This window comes from Mastacembelus armatus, chromosome 13 (genome assembly GCF_900324485.2).
Source record: "Mastacembelus armatus chromosome 13, fMasArm1.2, whole genome shotgun sequence".
NCBI classification, from domain to species: domain Eukaryota; kingdom Metazoa; phylum Chordata; class Actinopteri; order Synbranchiformes; family Mastacembelidae; genus Mastacembelus; species Mastacembelus armatus.
Window position 1 is genome coordinate 18,713,412 of NC_046645.1, and position 22,442 is coordinate 18,735,853.

Below are 22,442 nucleotides of genomic sequence, written 5' to 3' on the forward strand. Positions count from 1 at the left end.
ATTTATTTTGCATAAATCTGTTAATCAACTTCAGTTCTGATCAAAACTACAAAATGTTTAAAAAAATATCCAGGATGTGGATATGTGGATGTTTTTGCCCCATTGACTGCCATTATAAAGACATTTTTTGACTGCGCAGCCATGACACTATATAATCATACATTCTTGATGGTTGGTGGTTTCACCTGTTGGGAAGAGGCAAAATTTGTGATTTTTACTGTTGACAACCCAGTGGCCCCATTAACCCTTTACACAGGCCTGTGCATAGAAAGCTTAGTTTCTGGCTTTTATATGGAGGTTTATATGGACTATATCAGCATATTATAGTGTTTGTGTGTGAGAGAGATCTTTGCATGTTGACCCTGAATATGTATGAGCGAACAAAAAGTCTACACCTTATTTATGCACCTGCTGCTTTTTGATGGGGAGAAGTACTAAACAAAAACAAGGTAAGTGGATTTAAACACTGCCATGCAATCCTGCTGGTCATTTCATGGGGAGAGGAGCAGCAAGCACCATGAGTAGTAGCTTCACTCGTACCAAAGCTTTGGAAATAATTATGCAGCCTGACCCCTTCAGAAAAAATATTTATCTGATATATTTTACAGCAGTTTATTTTAGTGGATGTTTTCTTCCCGAACATGACGAAAGGGTAGTGAATTTGCCCACAGTGTATTATTGACCTATTTCTAAATATCATATTACATTTATTATAAATTTCTATCATATTTCCAAAATTTATGTCAAATTAAGGTTTGTCACCAAAAATCATTGCATTTGTTGAAATACAGTGAAAGTTACGGCCAAATTAAGAGTGAAAAATTACGCTTGGTGGATGAAAACATCCTGAACAGTACATGAGGTTTAAAGGTTCATGTGGACACCCATTTTCAAACATGTGTAGTGATATAAAGATTTATACAACACAGTAATAGTAGCACTTTTTGTGCAGTATCTCAATATTACAACTACAAATACACACTCACAGAAACAAAGAAAAATATCTACTGTTAACAAACCAGTCCTGGCATATGTGTGTAAATCTATGTTCTTCACTAGAGTTGACAGCATGCACATATACAGTGTCCTCTAAAAAGTCAATGTATGAGCGACAAGCACGTCTCCTTCAATATGTGGACAACCACTAGAGGGCAGCATAGGCTTTTCAAAGTGCTTCCATACTGTATGAGCGCTAGGTCTTTACTTAACTCAGAGTTGGGTTCAGAGAATGAAGGCTCTTCTGCTGCTGAATGCCTCAGTGAAGAAGATGACAATGTTCAGGTCTAAAAGAAGGTTTGTGCAGAAATTTAGATCCTCGATGAGTGAGCTTCACTCAAACTTGCGCAGGTGGTTGTAGAGAGATTGGACATAAGTAAAAACACACATGGGGTCTGGTTTACGACCCATGATCATCATGTCATCCACCTCAATCAGCCGGTCACATCCTGCTTTTACTCTGGAGACACACAGGAACACAAGTCACAAGTCAGAAGAAAAAACTTTAAGCTGCACAAATATTTCAACAGAGCTCAACCAAAATAGGATTTGACATTTTGAAAAGAAAGAGCAGAAGACTTGACTCCATGACCAACTGAAGGTTGTTTTTCAGCCAAATCAGCTTAATTCTTCTGCTGTTTTATCAGTCAAAGAATAACACATTCTTTAATCAAGTGGTATCTTTAAGCTCTGACATATACAATGTACACATACATGCTGTAGGCCTGTATAATGTCAGATCTATAGTATGCACTCTGAGGAAACAATAAGCTATGCTGTGTGAAGCCATGTAGTCAGTCTAAAGGAATGCACACCTTTCACCAGACACATAAAAGAAAAAAGCATGGTGACATAGACGGGATAGGCCGAAATAAAACGTGTTCTTTCATATAAACTTGTAACCTCACAGGGGGTTATAAAATAAAAGCAACAATGAAAATAAATTAAGGAGAAATTCAGCCTCAATAAAGTAAAGACTGCTGATTCAGCCTCTTCCATAAACCACAACTATAAAATGGTCATTTGAGTTGATGCATAATGACAACAATGAGGAGTTGCTGCATATGCAGCAAACAGATTACTTGTGTTTCTTATCCCATATATATTCTAATTAAACATTAATATTTACTGCTGACCAATCTTCAAATCATAATGCATTTTTATTATAATAATATAATAAAATAATATTTTATTTTACTTTTATTATATTAAAAAAAATTATTTTGGTTAACTCTGGCACATTTGCAGTGATGTCAAATAATGTACCTTGTGTTATAATTCGCTTCTATCTGAGATTTTGACTGGAGGAAAATCAGAAGCTGCATTTTGTGAAAAGATTATCTTGACAACTATTACGCACGGTGGTGGAAACATTTTTCTTTGGGATTGTGTGGTAGTATGTGGCACAGGAAATACTTCATAGAAAGAGGGATGAATAGATTCACCAAATATACAGTAAGCAAATTCTGAATGCAAATGTCATCCAACCACTTAAGAAACTGAACCTGGCCAGCTTCTACACAGGAAAATGATTCAAACCAGACTTCAAAATCCACCATGAACTATTTCAAGAAGTTCAAGCTATAGCTTTGGGAGAAGCACTCACAATACCCTGACTTAAATATCATTTCAAACCAGCTGTGTGTGCAAGATATGATCAAAGTGACTCAACATGAAAATGTGTAATTATTTAACTGCATCAGATTATATCCATCATACTGGGAAACACTGAGCTCTCTAAACTGCATTGCTCTGATATTTTGATGTTGCTCTCACTCACTCTGCAGTTCCAAAGGCCAGCTCAAAGTTGTGTTTGCGGTTGTCGCATGATAGAGAGTTGTAGTCAAACTCAGTGGGGAAGAAAGAGTGGACTAGAGCGCAGAAAGCCATCCCATCGCTCCAACTGGATGAGAAGTTCTGGATGTCGATGTTCTACAGAGAAACAAAGATTTGATGATGTGGCAAGTATGCATGTGTGTTTCAGAGAGAGCTCAAAGAAGGAGGTTAAAGAACATGACTTTTTAAACTGGCTTGCAGCTTGTTGTAAATTCATAAAACCATCTCCCCATAATTATGATGGATAAAACAAACTTTCCTCTCCTCTTCTGCTTTTGGTCTCTTTCATCTTTTTGAAATCTTTTCATTTCAAGGCTGGTCTTTATAAGTCTGGAGTCTCAATGAAATGTCATGTCATCAGATGAACAGCTCTCTTTCTTGTGTGTGTGAATGCTTTCTCCCTCTTCTTTGCTTGGCTTGACTATGACCAGAGGCACATGGAGCAGCTGATACAGGCTGCTGCAAAGCAAGTGCACCAAAGTGCAGGAATGTGTCAGTCAACCATGACCTAAACTACCTCACCCTGCACGCTTGACCCCAAAACGCACACATACAATCCCACACACTTGTAGTCACAAGGACACTTCCGTACCCATCTATGGTCGATTGTTAGATAATTAACACATTAGCTCGGTGCTGTGTGGTTTGGTTAAAGCTTAACAATAGATCAGCAGAAGCTATGCTCATTTAAAACAGATTACTTTCTTATCCCAGATATATTCTAATTAAACATTCATTTTTACTGCTGACCACTCATCAAAACATAATGCATTATTATATTTATTTTATTATACTTTCATTATTAGAAAAATCTACCTTGGTTAACTTTGGCACATTTGCAATGATGTTAAATAATGTACCTTGTGTTATTATTCGCTTTCTTTCTGAGATTTATACAAGAATATCATCGCTTGTCTGTGCAGTAAATACAGATCTGGTGTCAGGAAACAGTTAGCTTAGCTAAGCATAAAGGTGGAAATAGCTGGCCTGGTCCTGTCCAAATATAAGAAGACCAGCCAGTCTAAAGCACTTTTTTTCTTTAACCTTTACAGAAAGAAACATGCTATGCTTTGTGGTTTTATGGGATGTTATATTATGTGGTGTAAATGTTGTTTGCCCAAAAACAACTAGGCAGTATAATGATAGTTTCCAGTGCATTTTTACATTAATGTTTGCATATAATTATAACAAATAACATGCAATGTAATAATGAGCTTTAAAGTTGCTGATGGGCACGTTTAAAAAAAAAAACACTTATAAAAGCCAAGCTAATGATTTCCATCTGCTTTGAGTATGCTAATCAGGGCTAGAAACAGCTTCACCTCCTTAATGAACAGATGAGAGATTGGTATCTTTTCTTTCAACTCTTTAAAAGAAAACTAGTAAGTGTATTTCTCAAAAACACCTACAAAAAATACTTAATATTTTTGCGTAAAATGTGAACAGACTTAAGGTTGAAGAACAGTTATAGATTCACATGATAAAATAAAATAAAATTAAAAAAAAAAAAGATGCAAAGGTGGAGAATATCCTGAAAAGGATTAATGAGAAATATGAGCTTATTGAGCTTATTGCATTCACAGCTGCCACTGTTGTGGTTCTGACTTGGAAGCCTAGCTTCAGACATCCATACAGGACATGAACACATGGTCAGTTTTTCACTACATTACCGTGCAAGGTTAAGATGACTTTGGAAGTCTCTGCCAGTTCAGAAATGGACTAAACAGGCACAGAACTTATGTGCTTTAAACTAATGTGGAGCCTTGTAGCAGCATAATATATGCACCAAATGCTGGAAAATATGGATGGCTCTGTTTAGAATTCTGTGTATTTTACCTGGTAGCCTATGGTCTTAGAACGGCACCACTCCAGAAGGATCTGCTTAATACTGCTGGCGCTGGACACTCCAAAACTCTGAGACCGCTTCAGTTTGGGCTTCGGGTCCACTGGTTTGGGACAGCTGTACAGAAAGAGAAGGGCTTGGAAGTGAGATAACAAAGATGAACGAGACAGCTGTATCAACTATTGTGTGCTTGTGACCCAAATCTGGCATTAAATTGAGTTTACCTGTTATTTGTTTCAGAGTCCAGTTTTTCAAACATATGTCGGCGAGCCTGAGCACCAATGTTTCGAGGCAGCGTCTGTGACCTGTGCAGTTCCCTCCTCTTCTCTCCTGTCGGCCCAAAGGACCTGTCAGTGTTAACATCAGCATCTCTGCAAGACAGGAGCACAGAAGTAAAATATAAAAACATAAAACATAACAAAAAATATCTGATTTGTTCTAAAATATTATATATAATATCACTTCACTCTTACCGGTCGTGGTGCTGTTGCTGCAGCCCTGAGTAAGTCACAGACCTAGTGGGGACTGAATTTACCTTCTCTGCAAAAGACAAACATTCAGAATAAACCATATCCACAATATCGTAGATGCAAACAGGATATCAAGATGTGAGTCTTATATGATATGCGTGTCTCACCCTGAAGGCGGGGGGATCCCAGGGCTCTGACAGGTGTAGGGGTCCATGTCTTCAGAGAAGATACTAACAGCAACAAATTAATAAATTGTAGGAGAATAAGATTTTCCAAAACAACCTAATTACACTGTGTTCAATAGGAAAACAGACTGCACAAACTGAGGTAATCAGCTACCTGGGTGAAGTGAAGACTCCTCTGGTGATTTGGGCTGGTTGGTACTAGTGGTTGTTTGAGCCGATGATGAAGCCTCAGGGACAGGAGAGGACCGAGAACCAAGAGAGCCACTGGGTGAGTCAGGAGAGCCCTTGACTTCTGCTGTCTTAGTTGTAGCAGTAATGGGGAGGTGGGGCATCCGCATGGCGACAGGTGCTGTGTGCTCGTGTGGGAAGTCATTAGGTGGAGAGATTTTTCTATGCACCAACACTGAGTGTTCTAGTTGGATTTAAAGATGTAGAATGATCACATTATTGGAAACTAAAGCTGCAAAAATCAATGTTGCTATATTAATAATGAAACAAATTACTATAAAATGATGCTTGTAATAATGAAAAATTATCAAATTATTATCTGAATCTCTAGTTCACCTGTGCTCTGTGGATAATTTCTGCATTTTTATACTCACTGTTTTGCTTTCAATAATGTTAATTTTCCGTCCAGCAACACCCAAATATGAGTTGGCCACTAACTAGACTGTGGAGCATCTAAGGCTGGGAAATCCTTACATTTAGACCCTAATATTGTCAGTAATGCAACTCAATAGCATCTTTTTGATAGCTCCTCCCCGCCTGGTACAGTACAGCTTGTAGCACAGGCTTTCTCTTAAAGATTTATAGACTATAAGCTCAGGTTAACCAAACCAGAATATTTGCACACTTGACAAATCTCCAGAGCCACAGAAGTCATGATATAACTGGTTTCAAATGCAGAATACTACTCTTCATAAATAAGCTTGTTTTGAAGTGTCTTTTGAGGCTTCCATGAGAGAAAACAACCTAAAAACAGCTTAGTTGAAATCATTTTGTTTGTATAAAAGCTCTAGAAAAGTCTGTATATGATGTGACACACTTGCAATGTGCTTACCTGTTGTAGAAGCAAATCCGTTCTCCAGCCCTGCATGTGTTGGGGTGGGGTCCACTTCTATTGGCTCTTCTCGCTCAATACTCTGAAACAGACATAGAGTCATAGTTAACAACAACACACTAGCAGCCTTCATTGCTGTTAAAGGAGCATGAAGTCATATTTGACCTTCACTGGAGACCAGTAAGAGGGTTGTGAAGTTTTTCCCTCCACAACAGAGAACACAAGCTGGAACACTGGTTTAAAATGCCTGTACCATGATCACATAGTTAATGAATCACTGTGGTATTAAGTTGTGTTGATTGATTGATTGCCACAGAGAGTAAAATTTGTTCTTGTTGTCCTTATTAATCTCGTTTCAGTGTTGTGTTGAGCTGTTCAAAGGCTAACATGTTGAGCTTGGATAACTCAGGGCATCATGTTCCTTTGGTTTAAACAAAAAAAGAAATCCAGATGTCTGTTGCTTTTGAGTCATTGTTGGACCGTTTCACTCCAATATGCAGACTTTTTTGACGCAACCTCAGACAAAACAGACCAACAAATCAGCATGTCAGGACTCATTGCACTTCAAAGGCAGACATTTGACGGCACAGACTTTGGAGAAGTCCGTAGATGAGATGCACGCTAGTGTGTCTGTCTGTCATGTGACAAGACCTTGGAAAGTCTTGTAACTGAAACGCTCAGTGATCAAAAGTCTACCATGATCTGTCCAGTGATCTTGCAGCATGACTGGTAGAATAACTGAAATCAAATTTTAATGTCAAACATTATTAGCGTCTGAAATTGTGTCTCTGTTTGCATATGACCAGCATTACTTCCTGTCTCTGGATCAGTGCAGACCGGCAGCAGAGACTTCTCTTCCTCTCCAAACACAGACAGCAACAGCGAATCACCATCCAGATCCTTATATCTCAAACTCTTGACCACATGGTGCTGCTGACCCACACAGGTTCTGGGTCACACGATCACTTTCCATCAAACAAATAAATGGAGCTTAGTGTGTTGATAGTCAACACCTTTGGTACAGAACAACACTACTCGGGTCAACAGTGCAGTGCTGATAGTGTATGTTTTTTCAAGGTCAGCATCAAACTGTCTGTCACATTGTGTCTGTGTTAGTCTAACAGAACCCTACAACAGGCTTTCAGAAAACATAGTGAATGTCCAGGCAGCCATGGAGGGGATCCTCGGCTCTCTGGCAATAAATAACACATGAACAGCTGGTTGTGTTTCAAACTTGGCTGTCACAGTGGAATTAAATAGACAAGGCTGATTTCTGTGTCGTGTTTGACCAGGAACATTATTTCATCACCAATGCATCTGATGCATCAATTCTCTGTTTGGATATCATCAGTATATTTGGAAGCAGAATTCCAGCATCTGGACAAAAACCACAAAATGAACAGATAGAGAATGTGACTATAGAGAAAAATAACATGAACCATTCACAATCATTTCAAAGGAACAGTAATTCAGACAAAGTACTAATTTAACAATGTCATGGATAGAACCCATTGTGAACAGTCATTTACTGAAGAAAAATTCTGTGAAACCTGTTGACAGAAAGGAGATGTTGCTGTCTTTTATTCCATCTAATTAATTTAATATTTAAATGCTGTAAGTACCACAATACATCATATCATTCCTATTGTTTTGGAGTTACACATATTTTAAAACCTGGACAAATGAAACTAAAACTAACTATTTTAAGACCTTGTGTTTCTTCACTGCAGGTATCTAAAATGACAGAAACCTATGACTGTGTCCTCCTCCTGTCCATCTTTTTCTTCTCACACACATAAAGAAACTTACATTGTTCTTGCTGTTAGATCGCATGCTGCACTCACATGAGTGAAATGGCTGAGAACGTGTAAATGTGTGTTTTTGTCTGAGTTCACCATATAGGAATGCTACTGGGGTGTGTGTGTGCTAAAGCAAAGCAAGTGGATGGTGCATTTATTAGAGAAGGGGGTTGTCTTTTAATAAAGGGGCAGTGTCACAAATGGAAGAGAACGAGGGAATAGCGAGGGCCTCTGGAGAAAATATCAAGTTTAAGGCAGACAGAGGGGAGCAGCTGTATACTACATGATGGGAAATGGCACAGAGGAACAGGCTTTGTAGCTGGAAACAGCTGGAAATCCAGCAGGAGGAAAGGGACAAATTACAGAATGTCTGGCCTTGGGGAAGGGAGCTTCCCTGGTTTAATCACTCCGATTATCACACGTCCACTGTGGGTCAGAGGGGAGTCTTACAGTAGGCTATTTGCTGGCAGAACACACTAGTGCTCAACATTTAACCAGGCACAGCACTGACAAGGAACCTTAGAAGATGATGGATCCATCACATTTGCGTACACTTTCACAGAAGTAGGAATGCATGAGAACAAACTTCCACAGGAGTATGCACATAAATATAAACTGGTATCTGTTAGAGTTGGTTTGTACTTGATGCACTGATTTTCCGGCACTGTCTCCAGAGTTACGAGCTTTTATAAAAATCTGGACGTCAGAAGAAGAATTTCAATCTTTTGGAACCTGTGCTGCATTGAACTATACTTCACTTAAAACCTTGACTGTAGATCAGATATAATTTTTCTTAATTTATGCTTTATCAATTTATCAGCTTTTTTTCTGTGTATTTTCCAAGTACGTGATTTTGAGAACATTTAATCATGAACATAAATGGAGAGAAAAATGGAGAGTTTCCCCTTTTGTTTCTTAAGGTGCACAGGCCCACAGATAAAGACTATCAGAAAAATCTGCTATTATATCATAGCCAGTAAAGTATCAAATGCAATATCCTACCTGCAGTCAATATTGCTTCTAGCAGGCATACAGCAGATATTCATTGTGTACTTTGAGTAGGTGTGGATATATACTGTAAACCTGCACCAGCAATGAAAACCTGTGTAAATATACAACTGCACACCATGACTCAGAGCTCATAGTAACTCTTATCTTCTTCAGTCTGGGAGGGCTAGCTCTAAATGTTTTCATGATTGCAGTTAAAAAAACTAAAAAAGTAAAGAAAAGCTTCTTATACAAATGGAAATGATCTTTAAGTTGTTGGCAGCTCAAAAAAATGTGGGATCTTCCAGCGTCTGGGCAGCATTAGCATTGCTGAGAACATATTGTGTTCTTGGAGCTCTGAGCTACCGTAAATGCTTTTTTGTTCAATGATAGTCCCAAAAGCTACACAACCTATCATCTGGTGGCACTTTCAAAAACTCTGTACTACACTCCAAGTCAGGTTCTGCTTTACTGGCAAAATTAGAGTGTGAATTAGAGTGTTTACTCCCTACTGAGATATGGCTAAAAGTAGGAATGATCATTTCAAGATGATGTTAAAATAGACCAAGATGAGCAGTAAGCAACCCTGGATGGTTACATTTTGCATCACCCTAAATTCTCCCTGATTTCTAAAAATCAGACAATGTTGAAGGCTCAGAGTTGAATCATTTTTTAGCTTGGTCTGTTAGTAGCTTTTAGCCTGTTACTGTGGCCCATAGAGAAGCCACAAAGGAGCAAATGTATGAACACAACACAACACAACACACACACAAAGTCTCTCTCTAATAACAGTCTCATAATGGAGTGACAGGAGTGTAAGCAGACAAAAGCACCCTTTCTTTCTTCAGGAACAACAAATCACTACTGTAATTGTATCATGTGTAGGGAACTCCAAAATGTTGGGATGAAATTAGAGAAACTAAGCAGAAAACAATGAAAGGGCTTCAGTCTTGCACAGTGCAGTGCAGAGACAGAGGAGGAGGAGAAAGACGTAAAATAAGAAAAAGGTGTTTTTCTGGGCATCATTGGACACAAATGTCTCATCCATGTCCCAGTGGATACTGTTTAATTGATCAAATAAAATTCTGGCTGCTTTCAAAAAGTGTCCCTGATGCGTTATCAAGGCTTATATTTTCACATTGGTAATAGAGACAATTACTGGTCCTTTTCCATTGTTAACTCAGTGGAAGTTTAGACATGCTAATGAAACATATACCAGAATATTTACAAATAGGAAATTATTGTCTCTCACAATGGATTAACGTGCCCTTGGAAACCTGTTCGTTTAAACAAGAGGAGGTATGAGGGTGCTGGGTGAGCGCCACATCCTGTGTTTAGTTAGAAGACATTGTTTAGCTGTCAGAGGCACCTTCATCACTGACACTTTAATAAAGACTTTGTAGGGGTGAGGTGTGGATGGGATGAGCTTGCTGCTAGAGGGTGAATATTTGATGAGGACACACTGTAGTCTGCTGGAAAAGATAGAGTGCACTCAGAAAGTTTCCAAGCAGCAATGCTTTGTTTTGTTTGCCCTTGACTCTAGCATATTTTCAACAATGGCTGTGAAAATAAAATACCAAGGCTCAGTTTTAAATTGAGGGAGTTTACACCCACATCAAATTAAGAGTTTGGAAATTACATCCTTTTTATACACAGTTACCTAATTTAGGAGAGACAAACTAACCAGATACAGTAAGTTAAAAGAATAGTTTGACATTTTTGGAAATACACTATTTAATTTCTTGCCGAGAGCCAGAAACAAAGCTTGATAATGTTACCAATGTCATGTCTGTGACCTAGAAGCCAAAGCAACTTAGTAAAAACTATAGAAACTATATATGTTAAGCTAATGGACTGTTCCCTTTATGCTGGAATATTAATACAACTGGTGTTACGTGGCATTGGGAAACCAAATATTACTTCTGTTTATCTTTGACCTTCCATGTCTTAAGCTACCTTTAGCCCCTCAGTTAACATCTGTCTCTTTCTCTTAGGGTGACTTTTGAACTTTCCAGGGCCTTTAGGTGGTGAAGGACTGGAACCCTAGAATGGAGCCAGGATGGCATCCATCCAATAAGTACCAGTGTTATACAAAGGTACCTAATCTTAAAACAAACGCAATAATACAGAGACCACCATCAAGACACACCCACATTTACAGTGAAGCCTTTGTACTGATTGCAACTATGTGGCTGAACATATGAGGAAACTGGAAAGGCTTACAATACACAACATGATACAAGTATTGCAAGCTTCGAAATTACTACATGTCACTGTCAGCTACAATGAATTACCCTTCATTTTACTACGACATCAATAATAAAAAGCAGAGAACACAAAGTGCCCACAGTAAATGCAAATTTAACATATGGTAGGAAGGAAGAATCGTGCTCTTGTGTACAGAAGAAACAGTGACAGAGGACTCCTGCTCTGTAATCTCCTCCTGCAGGTGTCTATTGAGGAATCTTCTCGGAGGAAGAAAGACACTCAAGCCACCTGTTCTTCAAATACATTTATGTACAGCAGCCTGCAATTTCTCTGCTAGAAAAATCGTAGGTAATGCCACTTTGGGTTGAGAGTGGAAAACATGTTCAGCCTTTGAACAGAGAAGATATAAAAACGTAATTGTAGGTGCAAGCCACTGTACAGGGAAATGTTTTCTTTACAAACACAGTATGTCTGAATGTAAGTTACAGTCTTGGCCAGTGATAAGACAAAATTTCACATGTGCTTCTTTGCAAACTGCATCTTAAAATCATGAGTTAATTTATGCTTTGTGTTGCTTCAGAAGTCTGAAACAGTTCACTTAAAACAGCATTTAACTATCTGGAGATACAGACTTTGTTATGAATTGGGGAAAGAGGAGAACCCACACACAGATCCAGGAAATGAACAATAGTCTTTATTAACTTAAAGCATCTCGTTAAGAGAGATATCCAATGAGGAGGTGAAACAGGCAGTGCGGGATCACTGTGGCCACTACCCGCGGAGGAAAGCGTATTGTGGCAGTGCTTAATTGGAAGCTGGTGTTGCTTGTCAGCTTTGTGATTCACGACAGCGCACCTGCAGGTGAGAGACAGACACACAGCCCAGGAGAGGGAGAAAGAGAAACAAAGGGAACTGGGGGAGGCAGGTACTTCTGCCTCATGACAGAGCTTCTATAGATAATGGAGGTGAAATAAGTCTGGCACTTCTACTCCTGCTTCATGAGCTTTTCTCTGCCATCAGGTAAAAATTGCAGGTTTTGCTGTGAATATATGTAACCCTAACGTCCTCCTATAAATTGTATTTAACATGTGTTAGCACATATATGCCTAATATTTTTCTTAAGCATTTACAAAAGCGCCATTCAGAAAATACTGTTCATCTGCCTTTGCTTGTCTGTTGTTGTTTAAGTCACAGTCTTCTGCATCTGTCAAAGATGCCAAAGAAGAAGAAGAAGAATGGAGCATAAATATGGCCTCAGTTTCTTTCAGGTCAAGTTTCAACAGGAAATAAGTGATGCCAGTCATGAAGAAAACAATGTTTTACTTGTGTACTCCCTCTTCTGTAACATCTCTCTGAAAAACATATGGTAACAATAGAGAGTGCCCTGTCCTCACCCTTCTTCCATTCTTCTCTGGTCTCCTTTGGTATTATTTGTAACTCATTTGTTCTTTTATTCTTTAGCAAATGACTGTACAGTTGTCTACAATTTGAACAATTATCAACATATATGAGTTTTCCTCAAAATAGATTAGTTTTCTTTCTTTCTTCGAACAGTCTTATGTTGCGAAATGTTTAAGAATGATTTCACTTCATCACATACACATTAGTTCATGCAGTTGTCAAAATACGTCAGATCCTCAAGAGTAATGAATTCACATGCATAGAGTCACTTCAGAAAGTATTTACAGCCATCCACTTTTTGTACATTGTGCACATCTAATTCTCACTGTCAAAAAAGTTGCTCACCTAAAAACTGGACATCTATAATTGAATGGATTTCCTGTTCTGACCCTGTTTAATTCTGAGAGGTTATCTTGTTTACATTGAATAAGCCTGAAAACAAGCCTGAGAAGGGTTGAGATTACAGACATGTTGCCATGAGAACAAGTCTCACTTTCATAGACACAACGGATCTGGCATCATGTGACACTGTCAACAACATTTTCTAGCTAACCTGTTAATCCATATATGACAGGCCCACGTCATGCTTGTATCCTGTTTAGCCTATACTTGGTGCTGAGACCAGCCTGGCCTGCAACAAAACACACAAACACACATAAACAGAAACTAGAAAGCCTGGATTCACATTCTCACAGATTCCAACATTAGCTTTAGTTTAGATTAGATTTTGTTTGTATACCGGTTTTAATATTATAAGTTTCTACTTATTTTCTTCTGAAAATGTATGAAATTATTGTTAAAATTTTCATCTGTTTTACCTGAATACTGTATTAAGCATTTGCTATAAATTTTTCACTTTACTGTAGATATTGCGATGGCTTTATTTACCTCCATGGCTCCTGATGTATGGTTCTTGTGTGAAAACATGTTATGCTGAATAGTCAACAGACTTAGGGCTTTTGAATGTTTGCCCTCACAGTGATTGATAGGGCAGTTATATTAACTCTAGGTCATGTTCTTACTGCTCCTAACCCCCCATTATGCCCAAAGTAGCGATCGTAGGCTGGTCAGCTGCCTGTTGGTGGGAGAGTTAATGTCTGACAAAACCTAAAAACCAGAAAAAAAAAAACAGAGAGGCACCACTGCCCTCACCCATGACCCCATGTCACCCATCCTCTAAAACCAATTTCCACAAAGTGCCTTCGAGGCATTATTCCAAAGCACTGCAACTGAGTACAGCTAAATTAATTTTGTGAAGTATTCCCAGGGTGGATTTGGTTGACGCAGTCAGAGGGGTGACCTTACAATCAGCTCTTGAAGTTTTCTTCCAATAAGGCTTACTGGTTCCAGAGCACAGCAAGTGTGAGGGAGGGTGAGCTGTCCCAGTCAGTTATTAACCTGTTTCCACAGAGATCATGACAAGAACATGGCCTATTGTCTGAAAGTCATTAAAAGAACTGGGGGTAGCCAGGGAGTGGTCGCATACCTCTGTTAAACCCCCAGCATGCGTGTACACATAAACACACACTTGTTCTCTCCTCAGCTGTGCTCCCATTTTATGTTTTATTCTTTTCTATATTAGTCCAAGTCTATTTGAGTGTTTTACTAATACCAACTCCTTATCAGAACAAGTACGACAAGCCAGCATTCAAAAAAGTCTCAATAACTACTTCATGCATGTTAGACAAACACATGGACACAGTGGTATAGGCATGAGCTTGTTATGATGTGTGGCAAATTGATTAATGAATCAAAGCCAAGTAGACTTATGGCTCCCATCATATGTTTGATATTTTTTTCTAAATGTGTGAATGTGAGGTTGCACGCAAAGACTTTTCTCTCTTTATTTTCTGTCTTGCTTGTGGCTGCATTATTAACCACAAAGGCTGGGTTAGTGCCAGGAATTCAGTCTTAAAATGTAGACGAGCTCTTAGGGGAGATTGGGGGAGGGGTGGAAGGGTGAGGACGGGGCCACAGAGCCAGAGTACATGGATGGACTGATAGATGGAAGGGTTCTGGTAAAAACTGAGTACAAACAGAGATCAGCAGTTGTATGTCACAGTTATCAGAAAGAGTCAGAGCTTGCAGAGTTTGGAGAGTCTCCACAGATAATGTATAAATGTCAGATGTCATGGGAAGACAACTCTTTACTCTGCAGTGTCAACCTCTGTTCAGCTGAGCCTCCAAACAGACTCAAAAATATTTTTACTCATTTATTTTTTTGGCAAATGTGAATGGGACTGGCTGGATCAAGTGTCAAACAAGCATTAAAACAAACATGCACAAATGTCACTAATTATCTGACACTCAGCACAAAGCATCAGCAAAATAAAAATCCTTTTTATCTTTCACATTCAGTAATGACTGCCCAGATGCATGGCTATCAGTCATACTCTTGCAGGTGTCAGAGAAAAGACCAGCAATACAACAAGCACACACTAATGTTTTTACCCTTCACATCACGTCATGCTAGAGTAGATGTGTGAACTTGCGCACTAGCAGCATAATTCACTTTGGACTAGGATCAGCTACGTGCCCTAAACATACAATCTATCCATCAGCCTATTCTCAGACTGTTGGTAAACTAAAACCAGCAGGCTAAATACGGCAGTATTCTGATCCTTAAGTGTGTGTGCAGATAAGAACCAGGCTGAGCTGTGTAATGTTAGAGGAGATGGAGCTAATAGGTGCAGAAGGAGAGATGGAGAGAAACCAATTATCAGGGGGAGTGTAACCTGATGGTATCTGCACCACCACAAATCTAAAGATTAGACCATAAAATAGCAGCTTAAATACACAGTTCTCAGACAAATTCTTGTGCACTCCAATTTTAAATGTATATACCTCATTACTCAAATAAACTTTAATAGCTTGCTATAATTGTTGCAAAAGTGAGACATGGGTGGAGACAATGGATAGCTTATATTTCACAACAGCAGTATTGCAAGTGCAGATGTTCCTCAAAATTAAAACCACATTTTACATAAATCCAATTGCTTCCTTCAAAAATCTATTGGAAGTGACATTTCCTATCACTGCATGTCACCACCATCAAAACACATCAAAACTCATCTTGAAGAAATCAGCTCTTATGTAACATGTTGTGGGGCATAAATCAAGTTGGTTGTGTGCACTCTGTGTGTTCATAGAGCACAGTAGTTAACCCTATGACCTGACTGTGCTAATCTATCTGTCTGTCTGCTAGTGAGCACACACATTATTTGAGTGTGTCTAATGCCCTGGAGACTTTAGTGGTGTGGGTGTGATTTGGAAAAGTAATTGTGGGCAAGAAGGAAAATGAAAGTGTGTGGGTGAGAGAAAACACAGCCAGAAACAATAACGGAATGAGAATGAAATGAAATAACATAATATAATATATTATTTATCTATTTCTAAAATGCATTACTTGTTATCCTCTTATTAAATATTTATTTTGATTCAATCAGCCATCTCCATAAAAACTATTCAAATTCTGGTGAACGTAGTGGAGATATGAGTGAGAGCTTGGGAAAACTTTAGTGGTCAGTGACAAGAAGAAACTTACGTACTCACATCTAAAATATACACCAAGTCAAAAGGTTTGTCCTGTTATATCAAAAAGTGTCATATGTTTTTAGAAAAAGTCATGAGTGAAATTTTTGTTGAGGTAGATGGCTGGTTTGACACAGATAAGAGAAGTCAAAGAATGAGGAGGCCTAGAGTAGGGTCAGTTCTGTGATCCTTCCACATTCAATGTACTCCCAATGAAGCACATGAACTCACACAATAGCCCATTGAGACGGCTGCTTTGGTGCTGTAATTGGCAACAGCAGTGCTGTCTGCAGATGTTTGTGCATGCATATGTTGATGTGTTTGAGATAGGAAGCTGCAGAGTAGGGTGAAGAGCAGAAACTAAGGAGGAAGAGGAGATATTTAGGAGGTTTAGACCTTTATCCTAATCCTAATCTTGGCTAATTCCTATTGACCAGAACCATTAGGGGATAGAAAAGAGCCACACAGCTGCCTATTTACAAGCCTCCAAAACTTTCCAGATGGAAACACAGCTGGGTTTCCAAAAGTGGGTTTTCCTCACCACTCCACACAGATCTGTTTTCACCTCTTCAGTGGATATTTAAGTCACATAATTTGTTTCCAGTGCATTTTGTTACATTATACATTATCATTCATTATCTATACAATATTAAAATTCATAAAAAAACTCTGATCTCTTAACTGACCCATGTTCCAGATGACAAACTGATAATGGCCATCCAAAGTGGGTATTCCACTCAGGTTTCTCAAGCACAAACTACAAATGAGCATAAAAAACTAATCTAGTGAAACAGACAGTCCACTTAATTTATGCCGATACATGTGCAGGTGTGTTTTCAATACAAATAAGGTCATGCTGACATCCTGCAGGTGTGTTTTAGAGGTGTGTGTGTGTGTGTGTGTCCTCTTGTGATGTCTTGGCAGGTCACAGGGAAGGTGCACAGTAACAACTGGAGACAGGCAGGTATCTACACATCTCTTTGGCACAGATAGTTTCAGCCTAGATTCGAGCCATTAAGAATGCCTGCAGTGTGTGTGTGTATGAGTGTGTGTTTATCCTTGTATCATATCAATCAGATCTGCTTGAAGAGCCAGCTGAACTTTATGTACTGTATCTCCCTAAATTCTTTCTCTGACACATACGTAGGTGAGGATGTGGCAGCAAGAGTGAGCTGTAATTATGATTGCCTGAGATCTGACAACGTGGACAAAAATCCCATAAAGCAAATTAACACAATGTGAGCAAAGAGCCATCAACACACATAATGTTTGATCTGATCTGTGTGATTCTGTAGTTGTGTATGTTTGGCTAACAGCAGGGGATCTCCCATAGCAGACACACAGAAACAAAGGTACCCTTGTGTTGTTTAGTTTTGACCACATGATTTCACATAAGATAACATTCCTCTGTTGTATCCACCACATAGTTTGGTAATTACAGATATAGGAGGAACAGCTATTTGCATAATGTGTGCATGCATGTGCATGTATTTTTATGCTTTTTGTGAGTCTGGTCTTCATTTCAGATATCTATATGTGTCCTTATTCTTAATTAACTTGAAAACATGACAACACTGGGGAGTAGAAGCCTGTGAGGTCCACACTCACTCTTTGTGCAATGAAGTAAGGTCATGTCTGAGCTTTGTGTCTGCAGAGCTTGACCAAGTAACAATGGCTAAGTACATTTGCTCAAGTACTAAACTTAAGAACAAGTTTGAGGTATCTGTACTTTACTTCCATTATCTGCTACTTCATACTTTTGCCTTCACAACAGAAGAAAATATCATACTTTTATTCCACTAGATGTATCTGGTTACTTTAGTTGCTAGTTACTTTTTGGTACCAGATATCTACAAAATACAGTATAGTCATAAAACTGCATTAATCCTCAGTAGGAACTTAGTATGTCATATATGTTACCTTACCAGCTGCAACATAAAATTATAACAAAATGTATCAATAAATATAATCCAATAATTTAAAACACATTAATGTGAGATGTGCTGTTGAGTAGTTTTACTTTTGGTACTTTAAGTATATTTAGCTGCTAATACTTCTGTATCTTTACTTAAGTAAAATTATTACACTGCGATATTTATACTTTCACTTAAGTAAAGTATTACAGTACTTCTTCCACCACTGCCAAGAGACAGCTCTGCTCAGAATAAAAACAAGTATCTCTATACTGACTCCTTAAATGTCTTTCCATCAGGAAGAAGTGTAATTTAAGTAAATAGTCAAACAGACTACAAATACATAGCTCAAAGGCTGGTGGGCAATGGAGAAGATCTTTTTTCATCCTTAACCACATCACTTTTCATGTGAACTCATGTGAGTTTAAAACTATAAGCCTTTCAGGAGAGACTGTCAAAACATGTGCACTATCATGCTCATGATTAACCAATATCACAACGGCTGCCTTTTCACTTGCGTGTTCATTCAAAACAGATATAAACACCTGTGATTTCATACAAACTATTTTGAGTATTTGTTATTACTGGACAGCTGAAATTTGGATTGTGGATTGCAAGAAGCTTTTGAGAATTTTGTTGAAAACAGTACAAGTATTCCCAACAAGTGCTTACATATAATGCAGGTGCTGCCGAATTTGATATCAGTTTTGACATTGCAAGTACACAAACTCCTGAGGTTTGAAGACAGTAACATGCTGAAGCACATCTAGTGTATACTAAATCACAGAAGAATGGGAAAACAAAACAGAAGGCTTTCCCATTTTTCCAAATATTTAGACAACGGTCATTTTGACATAGGGAAGATTTTTTTCTGCTCTGCAAACACATGTATTTATGATCAGCAAAAGGCCAGGAAAACTGCACCTTCATCATCAGCTGGCTGAGTTTTGCAGAAACCACAGGATGGATGTAAGCCAAGAGATTCTCTTTTTGGTTTCATCAGAAGCAAGAAAAGCCAAGGGAGGAAACAAATTCAGCTACGCAAAAATCTGAACAGGGACAATTACTGTAAGGAACGCCAACATAAATCTTGCTCCAGAGAAAATCCAAGAGCAGAACATGTAAAATTTATTTCTAATAACTCTGAAACCACAGAGCACTGGTCATCATTCAGGCAGCAATGAACTATTATGCAACCCAGACACAGACACAACATAAAACTGATTTTGATACACCCTAAGTATTAATACGAATGTCAGCTTTAAAAAGACTTTTACAAGCTGGAATGTCCTCAAATAAGACACACATACTCATTCAGGTGAAGATACTGTGGAGTAATAGAAATCCCCAAAACTGGACCCACAATGTTTGCACTGGAGACAACAAAAATTACTAACCACAACTTATGTTACACAGTGCAGATTTCACATATTTGACTCAGGTCTGAAAACCACACGACCACACTAACCTCACCTCCCAGGAGGCTGCTTGACTCATGTTACTGCACTTCATAAATCCTTAAGCATCCTGGTCAAGGGCTATTGTGCAACTGTAGTGACACAGCCGGAGCTTCGTATGACACATAAACAGCCACAACACAACGTGACTTCAGTCAGACTCACATTCTGCCTTTACCAGTGGTCTGTTCCCAACCTAGAAAATTACACTTCAATTACTAGATTACCTCTTCTTCAAATGTGTACTCAATTTATATCCAGATATCTGGCACAAGGAATCTGAAATGGTTGGTCAGTAACATTATGTAAAAAAATTAAAAGGCAGTTCTTCATAAAATATATTTTTGTACCCTAAGGCCATTTGCAGTTGCCGAGTGTGCAAATATGCAAAGACTGCAGCTGAACAAATTTTAAAAATAGAAATTTTTCTTAAATTACACTATGGGTTGTGATGAAAACTAGTTACCAAGCAGGAGCAAGAGTCTAAGTTTGGATAAATAACTGAAAACTCTTCATGTGATCCCAGACTGATTCCACACTGCTGAGATCAGGGCTCTGTTGGGGTCAGACCATCTGCTTTATGGGCTAGTTGTCCTGCACAATGAATCAAACACCTCATGGTGTTGTGTGATAAAAATGTAAAACTTCTAAAATGCCTAAAACTTCCTCACAGCGCTATAGACAAAGATAAGACAGCTGAAAAGCTATAGTAGATAAAAGGTAAAGGGTTAGAACAGCCAGGTCTGCCTCTCTAAGTGAGAGTAATACAAAAATACACTTGGCCAAACCATCACTAACATTTAACTAATGGAAAATACTGTTGTATCATTGTATTGTAACAGTATTAAATAACATCACGTTTAAAATCAAACCAAAGCAACACATGTGAAACAAGTACTGCTGTAGAGGAACCACCATCTCTTCTATACAAACAGTGGCACTATCAGTACTCACGTTAGTCTTGCTGGACACAGCGAATGTGGCACGGCTGGAGAAGCGGGCAGTGGAGGGGCTGCTGCTGGACACTGGGCCTGTCACCATGGAGGAAACTCTAGAGTCAGCAGGAGGACTACCGGAGCTGGGGGATGGTGAGAAGGTGGAAGGGGGAGATCCAGGACTTGACTGATTGCTGAGGGTGCTGTAGGTCTGGGCTTGATTCCCCAGGGTGCAGGGATAGATGTGGAGGTGAGCCTGGCTCTGAGTGTAAGCCTGACCCCTGCCATAGACAACCTCTTTTGTCTCCTGATGGTTCTCCTCAATGTCATTAAGGTGATTCTTGTAATTTTGACTGTGATTGTGGTTGTTATTCAGCAAAGGGGTCCTGTCACTTGTCATCCCACTCAGGAGCTCCACCTGTCGGGTAAGGGTTTCCAGCTGACTCCTAAGTTGCTGGTTTTCCTGCTGGAGTTGAGCCACTGCTCGTCCAAGAGGTCCACTCAAGTTGGCTGTCTCCTCCAGACGATGCTCCATACTCAGCTTAAAAGCGCTGACATCCACACGGATCTCCCTGATGGCATCCTGAAGAGTGTTCTCATAACGAGCTAGAGCTGCACAGACTGTCTCCCCCTCTGGAGAGGAAGACCTGGGATGATACAAATCTCCCATCTCAGCCAGGGTTGGGGCTTCCATCAGGACAGCTGTTATTACTGGTGACGCTCTGGGAGTGGGCCAGATAGCCTCTCTCTGTTAGTCTGTAAGTGAGATCCACTGGCCACTGGAGAATATGTAGCTTTGGTCAGTGTGCTGAGGGTGGTGAAAATTTGCAGGGGGAGGGGGCTCTGTCCTGGGGTGTCCCAGGTTGCTTCTCTTACATTAATCTCAGCTTTACTAATGTAGATCCCTCACTCTGTCTTCTCTCTGAAAGCACAAAAAGGACAAGATTTGACCTTTATTTTCAGAGCAGCTGGGAAACTCTTGAAAGAACCAACAAAGTCCAAGTCGTAGGTGTTATCCTGCACAAAACTGAAGCGACATTAGAAAAAACATAGTAACAATAAAATTAAGACTAAAAGATTCCATTCACAATCTTCAAAAACTGAATCAAACACAATTGCTCTGACTACCTTAATGGCACCAAATTGAAGAGATTAGTTTTTTAGAGTCAGAAGGACAGAAAGAAATCATGCATCTCTTCGAGCGAGCTGTGTTTCATAAGCAGCATAAAACACAGCAGTGAGGTAATCTCCACTCACAGCTGCAAACCTACCTCAGCTTCATGCTCCGGTCACTGGAGTTCCCTCAGCATTGAACAGCTGTATGAATGTGTGTGTGAGCTCTTCTCTTCACTAGCAGTTCTCTGGTTTGTTTAAGCTCTCAGGTTGATCACTCCTCTATTCTGGCCTGGAGGAGGGAGGGGAAAGGGAGGGATAAAGTAGGAGGGTGGTGGTGGAGTGAAGAAACAACATGGAAAGAGTAGTACATATGAGAGGAGGGGAGGGATGAAGGCGGAGCAGGCAGCTTTTATATCATTGCACAGTGTAATCTATTGGAAGTCCCCTCCCTTCTTCATCTCTGCTCTTACTCTATAACTCTTAATGCACCGCTTCCTCCTTGTGTCACTGATATGTCTTTCCCTGTTCAGTATTTTCCTCAGTGCTTGTCATCATCATTTTAACTCACATAAATCAAAAATATCCTTACAAACACAGTGACTTGTTTTTCCAACACTCCACAACGCAAATATCCTGAGATAAGAAGACAATGGATGGAGCAAAGGTAAAGAAGGCCTGCTGAGTGGATTCTTGTCTGTTAAAGTC

The 22,442-nt window shown here is 39.2% G+C and overlaps 1 protein-coding gene across 1 annotated transcript; it reads right to left on the reverse strand.

The window, feature by feature from the left end:
* Positions 1–748: 748 nt before the first annotated feature.
* Positions 749–22,081, reverse strand: smtnl (smoothelin, like). The gene is made up of 10 exons (XM_026312825.2): positions 21,893–22,081; positions 20,641–21,543; positions 6,391–6,472; positions 5,485–5,742; positions 5,313–5,375; positions 5,149–5,215; positions 4,900–5,046; positions 4,669–4,792; positions 2,777–2,928; positions 749–1,456 (listed from the first exon to the last, which is right to left on the reverse strand). The coding sequence occupies exons 2-10, from the start codon at positions 21,313–21,315 to the stop codon at positions 1,330–1,332; spliced, it is 1,695 nt and encodes a 564-aa protein (XP_026168610.1). The 5' UTR covers positions 21,316–21,543; positions 21,893–22,081; the 3' UTR covers positions 749–1,329.
* Positions 22,082–22,442: the final 361 nt, after the last annotated feature.